This window comes from Miniopterus schreibersii (genome assembly GCF_964146895.1).
Source record: "Miniopterus schreibersii genome assembly, chromosome: 3".
NCBI lineage: Eukaryota > Metazoa > Chordata > Mammalia > Chiroptera > Miniopteridae > Miniopterus > Miniopterus schreibersii.
In genome coordinates, this window is record NC_138103.1 from 59206720 (window position 1) to 59219766 (window position 13047).

A 13047-nucleotide genomic window follows, 5' to 3' on the forward strand; every position below is an offset into this window, starting at 1 on the left:
TCTCTCTCTCTCTCTTTCTCTCCCTCTTTTCCTCTCTCTGAGATCAATAAAGATATATTTAAAAAAAAAAAAAAATCATAAAAGATCTCCAGAATTGGAGACTTCACAATTTAAAAAAAAAGAAGGAACAACTAGAGAAATGGCCTTTATTTATTAGCAAGTAGTGGACTCAGGTAAACTTTAAGAATTTTTATCAGCAAAACATTTACATATTCTGCTTTTACAATAATAGTATGGAGTTAGGTCATAAAATATATAAATAGGTGAAAGCAGAAGCAAATTTTTAAAAAAGACCAGGAGCAAATCTTACATGCTGGATTAAAAAAATGTAAGGCTTATTGATGATTTTGAGAAACATCCACTGGTTGCCTCCTGTGTGGACCCCGCCCGGGGATAAACCTGCAGCCTAGGTATGTGCCCTGACCAGGAACTGAAAATGCAATCTTTTGGTGTATGGATGATGCTCCAACCAACTGAGCCACCTGCCAGGGCAACTATTTTATCTTTTAAAAACGTCTCAAGACAGGCATTTATCAATTCAGTTTTGAACTCATAGTTTTATATATTCCAATCACTAGAAAACTGGATAATGGGAAAAATTCATTTACCTTCATTGAGAGGCTCAAGTTGCAACTAGCTAGCTATTCAGTGGGGATGTCTGGATCAGACTGTAATATAGAATGTACTCAGCAGCTTACACGTAAGATGTGCAAAAGGATCCATCTGTCTAGACTCATATCTTCTATCTGATACTTTAAAACTATCCACTGAACTTCCCACAAGCAACTAGAACTTATTTTTTGTTTTGTTATGTTGTGCTTTCCAGATTAACCAGCTGCTGGATCCCTATATACTCAAAGGTCAAGCTGGAATTGAGAGAAATTCTAAATGGAACAAAGAATGATGCTATGGTATTTTAACTTGCACTTTAAGCTTATGCAAACTTCAAAATAGGAAAACAACGCTACTCTAGAGTTACCCATATGGGAAAACTTTTATAGTCAGAAATAAATTGAAAGATGACTTTCCATTATGCAAAAAAAATAGGTGACATTCTGTTGTATGGTTTCTTTAACTTATTATCTAATCAAGTGACTAAAATCCATTCTAAGGTTTGGGATAAGCAAAGCGTTTATTTAGAATTTTAAATGTGCAAAGTAGGAACCAATAATTACAAATAAGAAATATCAATTTGAGAACCCAATTACATATGCAATTAAGACACAGGTTACTCTTTGAGAACTTTTTTCCTATTAAAATGCCTCACTGATAAAAGAACGCATTTTCTTTTCTTACGTATTTTTCTGTCCTACAGATAATATATGGATTCAGCAAATTTGCTGCATCAAGCTTGTGCATAAATAATAAAAATTACATAAATTCTGTTTGAGGAAAGTAAGTAAGGTATTATCTTCATGTTGGACACTGTCTAAAGAATTCTTGGTCGTGACTACTACTAAATTATTAAAGGTCTTATAACTTTAAATTTTAAAAAGTCAGAAACATTAATTTTGAATCTGATATATTTATGTTACTGAGATTTCAACTATTTTTGCCAAAAGTAAACTAAAAATTTCTCAAACCTTACCTGTTATAATATCGGCCTCCCATCATAAACTGATTGTTTGGTGTTGGACATATTTTAAATCGCTGAATATTTTCACTGGTCCGAAAATACAGTGAATAGTCACCAGGAGTATTATCTGAGGGCCTCACAAGAAAACTGCAGACTTGGCCAACTGCAAAAATTAAGCTGTTAGTTTTATTCCCTATTTATCAAATAAAAAGAATCATTAAGTAATATAATTACAAAAGTACTTTCAGAAGTCTATAAACATAAGCTAATTTTCACCGGGAAACTGTTTTATAATAAAGATAATCTTAAGACTTCTAAAAAAATTTTTTCTGGTTCATGAGTCACAACCACCCATGATGCTGCTTGTCTTTATAGATAAAAATATAGGGCAGAAGTTTGCAGCAGTGACTTCTGGTTAATAATGGCTGTAACTGTCAAACTTGGAAAAAATAATCTAAGCACAGTTAGGGGATACTGGCTAAAACTGCCACATTTTTTGTCAATCCACTTAGTACAGTGAAATCTAAAAAAGTTAGTGAATTCTGCTTAGGGATAATCTGTACTTATAAATGCTTCTGATTAAACATTAAGTAGTAACTAATAAAATAGTAACAAAAGCTTACAACGGTAGATTCAAAACAGCTGAAATATTTGTGCACCTTATAAAAATCAATACACATGCACTATATTTCATTCAATAAGTATGGTCTTGAAAAGTCATGTAGAAGCAAATTATATATAAAACATTTTCATATGAATTTTAGTGAAGTCTTTTTGATATCTTCAGTTGGCAGTGACTCAACACTAAGATGCATTTGCCTTTTCTCTGTTTAAGTCTTAATGACAAAGATCAGAACTTGATTGCTTTTAGGAAAGCACAATAAACACTCAAATTATCAGACTTGATTTTTATGTAAATTACTAATTGTTCCAATCATCCAGCCAAAGCACTTACTATCAACTCATGTCATGTTCAGTATAAAGAATTGGAATTACTGCACAATTGTGTATGCAAGCGCTTATGTGTACTTTTCAGGGGAGAAAAAAAAAAATCACCAGATTCTTAAAAGAGCACATACCCAAAGAAAATAAAAGCTAACGTAATGAAATTAAGTTTAGTTCAACTTTATATGCCTAAAAACAAGAGTGAGAGCAAGTATTTGGTGGTGCTCACATAAACTTACACTCAAAATTCAGTAAATTCACTAAAATAAATATTTTGGTCCCATTAAAAGTTGATAGCATGTCATCTTGGTTTAGCATTTGGTCTCTATTACTACTATATAGCATTATCATGTTCTTTATTTTTCAACCTACTTAACCTACATCCTCACAATACAATTTAATACTTCTAAAACTGCCTCAAATTTTTTAAAAGAGCATACTAGTAATTACATTAAAATGCAGTGCCTTATATGGCTTAAAATAACTCAGATAACATCTTTAACAATCAGTCGTTTATTCACCACATATAGAAACTATTGAACTCTGGTTGTTTTTAAAGAACTAAGACTTCTAAATAACAGATTATATGTAAACTTGTCTCAGATCCTGATATGGTATGGTTTGCTGAAGAATTATTTGGTAGTTAAATTAGTTCAGTCTTAAATATTTAGTTAGTATTATGACAGGATGGTTTATGTTTTAAATATAAATCCACAATTCAAGTCAATTTTTACTTTGCATATCTCCATAACCACATTTTAACACTTAGGGAAATGTTAAAATTAATATATTCTAAAAAATCCAATTGTATAATTCTGTAAGTGCGCAAAGATAAATGCATTAACATTTGCTGCAGCTGAATAGCAAAAAATATATAACTGAAACATGATATTCCTCTATAAGAGATCAACTGTAAATTATGGTACTTATACAATGGAAAGCTCATGGTCATTAAAAAGGAGAATGAAAATTTATATATGCAGATATGCAACACTCTCCCAAAATATATCCTAACCTGAAAAAAAGTATGCTGCATGTTCCTGTGGGTGTGTGAGGAGTGGTACGTATAGGGGTGTATTTAGGAGTAAGGAAGACACAGAAAACCTCAGAAACAACAACAAAAAAATCTCTCATCTGGTGCTGCTTCTGAAGAAGAGGACAGGAGCCTGGGGCAGAAGGAAAACATACTTCACTGAATGTCATACTGCACGTATGTTTTCAACTAAAAACGCCAAAAAACAAAAAAAGCAGTTTCTCTGTGCTGGGCAAGAAAGTAATATATGCATAAATATCAAATGAATGCTGAAGGCAACATACATGATAAATAGTTGGGTTGCTTTTTTTATTCTTTTTAAACAAAGACAAGAGAAAAGGCAAGTGAATATCCAAGTACCTGTCATTAGTAAATTATAAGCTTCTTGTTTGGAAATTTTCCCATGGAACCATCTTAAAAAGAGAACAAATTAAATATGTAAATCAAAAGTCTTTTTGGCTATTACACAATCAAAACTAAACCACCAACATAATAAGTATAATTCAGGCTGACATAATGAAATAAATGCAATACAACTGATCAGTTATCTCATTCCCTTTACATCTCAGTTATTACACTTTATAAACATGTATAAATTCAACAAAACAAGAACATTTAGGGACTATCTAGTATGAACTACAATTTCCATATTAATTACCAACACAAAAACAGTGATGATTTTAATTCTGATAATGACAAACTGTTACATTCTTACATCATACATTCCCTTTTCTTTTTATTGGGCGGAAAGGGTGCTATAGGTAGAGCCCACTACAGAATTACCCAGAAAGAAAAAGGGGAATAAACTCTTCTCATATTTCTCTCAAAGTGAATTTCCATATAATATGTGGTAAGTTCTCTCTTCAAATAAAATCAACAAGGGTGATTCGTACTTTACTGAAGATCAGGAAAGATTAAGTAGGTAAGAAAAAATAAATACTATCAGCAAGAACTGAAAAGAAAAGAATGACTTAGTATTCCTAATTCTATTTGAGCTAAAGACCTATCAAATTAGATTGTTAGAATATTTTATGTTCTATATACTTAAAATACGTCTATAGAAATTATCATAAATGGCACTGTAGTCAAGATCCATAGCATATAATAATGAGGGCATTTGAATTTTACCTTAAAATGACACATCTGGTTTGCAAAACTAATTGCTAGTAATGAATTACTTGAAATCTCCTCTTATTTACCTGAAGGACTATTATCCATCTTGCTCATTAACACGTCAACACCAAGCTGACAACTCCAGAACAACTCTCTACCATTCTGCCATACATTCTTAGGGTCTGCAATTATTTTTAATAGTGGTTTAAAGAACAAGTTGCAAAGTAAAAATACTACCAGATTAAAAGATATAAGTGCTCTAATATCCAATGTTACAGGTTTAGAGGCTGTTCACACTACTTTAAACTATCCATACTATTACTGATCAAAGTATTAAAATGTAACTGAATTTTTACCTTTTCACATGAAATGTGAATGAATAAAAAGTTAAATTTTTAAATTTTCTCTTTAACTCTATGCCAGCCATTAACAGATCTCCTGGGCACTCAATGCAAATTATGAACATAAAGCAAGTATACAACTGGAGCAGTCTAGGCTGCCTTAAGGTAGTAAGGTTCAATTATATTCTAAATAACTATTTACTACAAATGCTGAAACAGGATTTCTATATTCCAGGGGAGAGGTGATCAGATGACCTCAAACGCCAATCCTATATTTATATAGCTAGAATAAAAGGTAAAAAGGGAATTCTAAAAAGGAGGGATAACAAATGGAGTTTAGAGAACAAATAGCAATATCATTTTCTGAAAGGATTAGATTTTAGTTTCTTCATTCATGTTTATTACCTACATGTAATGTGTCTATTTCAAGCACATGGTTTGCACCAATGACAGAAAGACACATCTCTGTTTTTTAGGAAATCCCCATACTAGTAAGAAAAAGGGACACAAATACTGTATAATTATAAAAGTAATGTAGAAAATGTACTAAAGCGCAGTGAAAGCTACTTGCTGAGGGCATTTTTGGAATAACAAAGGGGCACCAATTCTGTAGAGTGTATAAGATGAAGGAAGACTTCTTGGGAAGAGTGAAAATGAGTTAAGTCTTTAGGTAAGAATGGGAATTAACCAAGAACAATGGAGGGGATTTGTGGCCCAGGAAGTACCTTGAGCAAAGCAGAACAGTATTATGCATTTGAAGATCTACAAGCTGGGAAGCATTAATACTAGAAATGAAAAGAGACAGGACTAGGAAAGGGCACAAGACCTAGATCAAAAGATCCTTTTAGGCTCTACTAAGGTAAAGATGGTAGAAAAGCAGTTAAAAATGTTAAGTGATAAAGGGATACAGTCAGATGTGTGTTTAGGTACAGATGATTCTGGCTACTGGAAGAAAGGATCTGCAGAGGCTAAAGCATTACGGAATACTGACTTGAAGGTTGTTGCTACATCAAGTCCTGGTAAGAGATGAAAAGGGCCTGAAATACAGTTAAGATTGAGAAGAAGGCACACATTCAAGAAATGTTTTAGAAGATAAAATTATCAGGACTTGGCACCTATATCATGGAAATAGGGAGCTGGAAAAACCAGAGCTAAAGTTATACCACCTATTTAATCTAAGGATGCTTCACTGCCAGCCTCTACCTTAAGAAATTAGAAGAAGCTGACAAATACATAAACCAACAATGCAAATTTAGCTTATGTTAAATACCTAATGAACAGAAAATTATAAAGTTCAAATAATTGAACAATCACAATGATATTAAATAAAAGAAGATTTCCAAGTGAAAGTGGGATTAATACTTTATGCTACAAGAAAACTGTATATAGCTTTAAATATTTACTGGCAGTTGACACCTTTTTAAAAAATAACTATATGGTGTTATTTTTAACAGGGATAAAAACATAGATTTCTAGGTGCTTTTGAAATACAAGAGGATTTCATAACACTCGACTCCCACTCTTGCACGTATCAGTTAGAGTGGTCATCATACTTCAGGCAAACTAACACCTTCTAGTGTTTTACCCCCCCCCCCCAAGGTCTTCCCTACTGTAAAGAGTGAGTGCCAGTTGCCATTTTGTTACCACACTTGCAGTGTTGTTTTATTATACTAGGGAAATAGTTCCCTGTACCTTGATCTCTATCAAGAGAGAAAATAAGAAAGATCAAGATTATTTTAATTTGAAAGAAATGGGAATATAGGCACCTGACCCATTTCATTTATATTATCTGTATGTACCCTCCAGCCATTAATTAGAATTTGTAACTCCTGGTAGTAGAGACACTTCAAACTAATACAGTCAACAAGGTATGGGTTGGCTGACAGAGCCTATTTTGCAGCTACAAAGAACAATACAGAAAATGAACTCAGAAAAATATCTCATATGTTCCACTTAAGGAAGGTAGGAAACTAAATAAGGTGACTGCAAGAGGAGTATTCAGTTTAATGTTTTTATGTTCTAATGATCGGAAACAAAATTAGCAAACACTTGAGTGGCAAGCCTTAAATTCCACCCATTAACGCTGACAGAATGGCAAGAAAAATATGTTTCACTGAAAATAATTAGAAGATGAACGAAGAGTCTATTAGAGTGAAACAGAATTGGGATTAATAGTTAAGATCTTCCCCCTGGCCGGGTAGCTTAGTTGGTTACAGCGTCATCCCAATACACCAAGGTTGTGGGTTCGATCCCCAGTCAGAGCACATATAGGAATCGACCAATGAATGCATATATAGGTGGAACAATGAATCTATGTTTCTCTCTCAACTCAATAAAAACAACAACAAAAAGAGTTAAGATCTTTAAGGACAATAATAAAATTAAAGCAAAGTTGAAACACCACATGAAGTGATTTCCCATAGGAGGTTATTGGTTAAAGCTAATAACTTTTGGAATATAAGAGACGAATGTTGCAAGTAGCAGGTATAGCAATACCTGGTCTTTGGATTAGCCGTTACAAGATATTTAAATCAGCCTAAAAAGGTTATGAAAAGAAAGTTCTTGTACAGTCTTATTAATATGGAGGAAAAGTTCTCTCCACTCCCGCCAAATACCTGAACCATAAAATACATAAAAGCACGGTGATGAAAACAAAAAATGCTATTAATAAATCAATGAGAAAATAAAGGAAAATATGAGGAATTGTGACATTCATAATGTTATTAATGCAATGTTTACTGAAGAGTCTTCAGTTTGGTGCTATAAAAGTTATATATAGGTATAAGCCACCTTCATTATTTAAAAATAAACCTTTGTCACTAGATTCTTAAGAAAATATTTAAAGAGTTCCTGAGCCAAATAAAAAAAATTTTAGTCAGCCCCAAAACTATCAATTTTCTTTTAAAATATTTTTTGGCCAAAGTTATCCAATTAGTATGTTTACAGTATTTTTTTTCCTTTTAATAATTAATACAAACTCACATTTTGCCTTCATGTGGATCTTCTTCCCGGCCCTAAAGGGGAAGATATTAAGACAGTGTGTTATATAATTAACTCTTAACCTATTTTTATTAAAATTAATACAAATCATACTTTCAAACATCTCTAGTCTGCCCTTCATATTTATTTCTGCAAATATAAGAAAAGGTGCTTCTGTTCCAGGAATGTCTTTCCACAACTCTCTCCTTACTCTTCTTCCCTTATTGTGATGACTCTCATTCAGGTCCTTTTCCTCCCTTTTCTTAAACTATTACAGTAGCTCAACTGGTGTAATGATCTCTGTGCCCTACCCCACCGCTCCAATCTGGATTCATTAGTTTGCTTTACAGTAAGAAACACCAAGATAAACAAAAACAAATAAATTTTTAAAAACCAAACCTTTAATACCCCTTTACTGCCTAACAAATTCTTCAATTTACAATCAAAATCCTTTATCATGACTCAAGCCTATGATTCCATTCTCATACTGACAATTCTCTTTATGTATTTATTTCACTGTCACACATAACTTACCTATTCAAAAATCTACATTCTCCCAACACTGTAGCTTGTTCTTTTTTACCTAAAATGTCCTTTCCACTCACTGCTTCCTATTAGTTAAAACCTAAACCATCTATACAGGATCTATCTCAAATAACATCTCCTAAGTGAGACACTGAGTCCCTAAAACATAAATAGGAACTTTTACTTTTAATAGAAAGAACATCATTCTTCTATTACCTTTTGAACTCTACCTTACTCTATTTGACACTCCTATTATTTAAGATACACAAGTGTTATTCATTCTATTATAGTGACTATAAGCATCTTAAGCTCCTAGCACTTCTTTGTTAACTAATACCCATCACCATCACAACCACCAGCACAATGCTGGGCATATAATTTTCACTGAATATACAGGGTGGGGCAAAAGTAGGTTTATAGTCATGAGTACAAAAACCACAAAGTTAAATATTGTATTATTTTCCATATGAAACGTAAACCTACATTTGCCCCACCCTGTATAAGTTAAACTGTTGTCATACCAAGCACAGTACATGGCACTGAGTCTTCAACGAATAATGAAAGAGTAGAAAAATGATCTAACTATACATGGATTTACTTCTTTTAATTTGGTTCTCACTCATCAAATACCTAACCAAACTAAAATCAAACACTCACTGAATGCCTATTATGTTACAAAGCAGTATACTAAAAAGCACTGCATAAAAACAAAATATGTTACCATTGCCCAAAAGGAGTCAATCTCTACAGAAGAGGTTTACACAATAAATTAATTTTATACAGTGTAACAGAATGTAAAATTAAGGTGCTATGGAAACACAAGATGAAACAATTTATCCTAAGAAAAGTTAGAAATGCATAAAACCTCTGTGAAAGAAAGGGCAACACCTGAGCTGAACGGATAAAGATGAATCAATTTTACATGGCAGCCTAGAGGGCAGGAATGTCAAGGAAGGTGGGAAAGAATAGGCATAGAGACAATCATTCATTCAACAAACATTTACTGAATGTCTACCAATGCCAGACACTATTCAGGCAATAGCAATAATCACTGAATCAGAGACAAAACTCACAGGTTTACATTCTAGAGTTAAGACATAAAAGTCTAAATGTGCTTGGAAAACAGTACCTCGAATTTCAGAGTGGGAAATTCCTTAAATCCAATAACCAAGTGAATGCCTGAAATCTAGACAATCTCCGATGCCTTTTCAAACTATAAGGAATCATTGTGTTCCAATGAAGATCATTATGAAAAATTATTCTGAATACTGGAGTAAAAATTGTTTATAACTCCAACTTGAAACTAGGCCACCAGTAATTCAAAGTATTACTTATATTCATTTTTGGAAGCCACATCACATTGTTTACTAATACTGAGTTGTTTTTCTCTTTTTTTCTTTCCTTGTATTGACATTAGGTCATGTCTCCTTATCTTAAATTGAGTAATTTTTTTTCTGTACTCATTGGATAACTTTCACTTATTCTTATTAAAGTTTATCTTGTTAAATCTGACCCAGAATTCCAAAAGCTTGAGAAAAATTCAACTATACTGCAGTTCCTTTAGATAATTAGAATAATGGGGGCAGGGGGATTACAGCAGGAGGGAGAAAATCCAACATAAAAGTTGTAACTAAGAAATTTTGTAGTAAAACCAATACAGATAGTAAGTTTCTTCAGTTTGAAAACTTCTTGCCTATCTGGAATAAGTATCTCTCCTACTGTAGAATACAGGATACTAACCTAGGCCTAGGGATCAGGAATTCTCATTTTAGCTCTTCTACTAAGTAATTATGTGACTATGAGTATAGAATATATCATATCATTTCCTTCACTCCTCACACTTTTCCTCATATGATTTACTTCTATATATCGAGGTCTGGCTGCCAGAATAGGCAGGCGAGAGAACTAATAACAAAGAAAACTATTTTTCACTGCTGTCTTTCTCGAATAGTAATCAGAGCACAGGTTTCACAGCTTATTTCTAGTTCATGGCATAATTTAAAAACATTAGCTCTGAGGGTTGTAAAAGGTAACAAAAAACATTCCATTTTGCTGGACAAATCCAAAAAGTGATTTTCCAAATGTGTAAAATAATGTTTGCTATGTTTCAGTGATACGTAGTATTGTCTCTGAAATGCAAATGCTGCTGGAATGCTGACCTCTTATCTAAAAATGCACAAATATGATTATTTATACTGTAACTAATAATGTATTAGGTGATGACAATAAAAACAAGGTGAATATTTAAAATGTAGAATATGTGATAATATATGTGTAACATTTATAAATGAGTTTTTCCAAGGTTACTAGAAAATTATACATATATTTGGCAGATAAAGATTCTGAGATTCAATGATCAGTGACATAACATCATAACATCATTTATGAGGAATATCAAGAAGAAAAGAAATACAAATAAGCACAAATGTTAATACATTTTTTAATTCTTAAAAACTCATGAAATCTGAAAATTGGCAGCTATAGATTAAAACATGCTAGCTTGGCTATGTTTTTTACAAATAAATAGCAATAACTAATAGTAAATACATTTTAACAAAAATTCCTTGTACTTGTGAAATGAGGTTTTTCATAGATAAAAATGTATTCATAGATAATTTCCCTGATTATAGACAAGTTCCATAATTTCACAAAAAATTTAGAATCCTGAGAGTGAGAAGAACAGAATAAAACTTACCACCTCTTCTACTAGGTCTTCAACTATTAGGCCTTGTTCATCTGTTCTTAGATTTGTAACCCACATCCACCCATCTTCTAATTCGTTATGAACAATGAACATATCTCCTTTTAAGAAACTGAAAATAGCAAGTATAAAGTTATTGAAATTAAAAATTTTAAACATGAAAATTTGAGTAATCATGTCTCACCACAGAGATAATATGATACTGGAAAATGCAACAGATTAAAGTCAAATACTCTAGAGTTTTGTCCTATTTCTGGCATTATCTACAAGTAAAATGTTTTACAATTAAATATCTCAATCTTAATATCCTCATGGGTAAAAGAGATGAATAAAGGTACCTGCACTACCTATAATGCTGGATTATTGTTACATTCAAATTGGAATTTTTGTAACAATAATTATATATGTATTATATAGGCATTGGAATATAACTCCAAGAAACCTGAATTTGAAAGTTTAAGTTTCAATGTTATTGTCTTTCAGAGGTAGGTTAGATATAAAATTATAAACATAAAATAATTAACTCATCACACACACACACAAATACTTGCTTTATTTGTAATAAGCACAATTAGCCTTATCATGCAGATGCTTACAAGAATTTAAAAAAAAATTAGGTGTTTTATTTAATTCACTCAGACATCCATGATCTAACAAGTATAGCATTCTTTCTCTATAAGTGGTACACCAAGGGATATATTTTGAGAACACATGGATGTTTTTTATCAACTTCTGAGTAGAGGGATGTCTACACTACCTAGTTTCTTTTCATTGGAATCTAGATGTTTTCAACCTCCACACAATCACAGGTGGAATATGTTGTTGCTGTATGTCATCAATGTAAAACCACATGAACAAATGCCTCTGAAGGCGTAAGGTTTCAAGATTGGTAGGATGCTACCACTGACCCTATATCAATATCCATATCTGTCATATATATTTTTTATCAATTTTTCTTTCAGTCTTAATACTCACAAACTGAAGTTCTATTAGGTAAATCTAAAAAACTTTTCTCCAGACTATCTCAAGCTTAACAGTTTCTCAGACAAGTTCAAGAACAGAAAACTTGTAGTATACAACACTCGAGATGCACTCTATTTGAATAAGTATAGAATACTGCATTCTTTCTTTTAAATAGCTTACTTTTATTTAATTTTTTATTGAATTTATTGTGGTAACAATGGTTAATAAAACCATACAGGTTTTAAGTATACAACTCAATAAAACATTATCTGCTGCATCGTATGCTCACCACACGAAGTCCAGTCTCCCTCTGCCCATTTCCACTCCCCCAGCCCCTTTCCTTCTGGCTACCATCACACTGCCGTCCCTTATTCATGCGTCACACATACTGAATAATCACAGTCTGCCTCTCAGTCATTCTCTTAAGTAAAACTGGTGTGCACAAAAGCAGAGCTAGTTCAGCTCTAAGCTCACTGCTTTTCCTCAACACTGGCTTCGCACACAGTGGAGACAGCGCATACAGCGCTCCCACAGAATTTTTTAAATTTTTTTTAATCCTCATCTAAGGATAATTTTTCCATTGCTTTCCAGAGAGTGGAAGGGGGGGAGAGAGAGAGAGAACACATCGATGTGAAAGACACATCGACTGGCTGCTTCCCGCATGTGCCGACCAGGGCCAGGACTGAGCCTGCAGCCCCAGTACGTGCACCTCCGCCGGGACCGAACCCAGAACTCTTCAGTCCGCAGCCAACACTCCAACCAGCCAAACTGGCCAGGGCCACACAGAATATTTAGGAGGCGTAGTGCCCTGGCGGGTGTGGCTCGGTCGGGCACAGTCCCCTGCACCTAAAGATTGCTAGTTCGATTCCAA

The 13047-nt window shown here is 33.1% G+C and overlaps 2 protein-coding genes across 5 annotated transcripts in view; one reads left to right on the forward strand and one right to left on the reverse strand.

Annotated features, from left to right (window-relative positions):
• CCNH (cyclin H) overlaps positions 1-1270 on the forward strand; it is a 52131-nt gene extending 50861 nt beyond the window's left edge. The window contains exon 10 of the mRNA XM_081131213.1: positions 827-1270. The gene's annotated coding sequence lies outside the window, so the exon portion shown is untranslated. The remainder of the gene's footprint in view (positions 1-826) is intronic.
• Positions 1-13047, reverse strand: part of RASA1 (RAS p21 protein activator 1) — a 93221-nt gene that overhangs the window by 32075 nt on the left and 48099 nt on the right. For all 4 annotated transcript variants that reach the window (XM_081131207.1, XM_081131205.1, XM_081131206.1 and 1 more), the window contains exons 5-8: positions 11208-11325; positions 7991-8022; positions 3915-3967; positions 1589-1739 (exon numbers count right to left, since the gene is read on the reverse strand). In XM_081131207.1, the coding sequence (XP_080987333.1) occupies positions 1589-1739; positions 3915-3967; positions 7991-8022; positions 11208-11325 (354 nt within the window). The remainder of the gene's footprint in view (positions 1-1588; positions 1740-3914; positions 3968-7990; positions 8023-11207; positions 11326-13047) is intronic.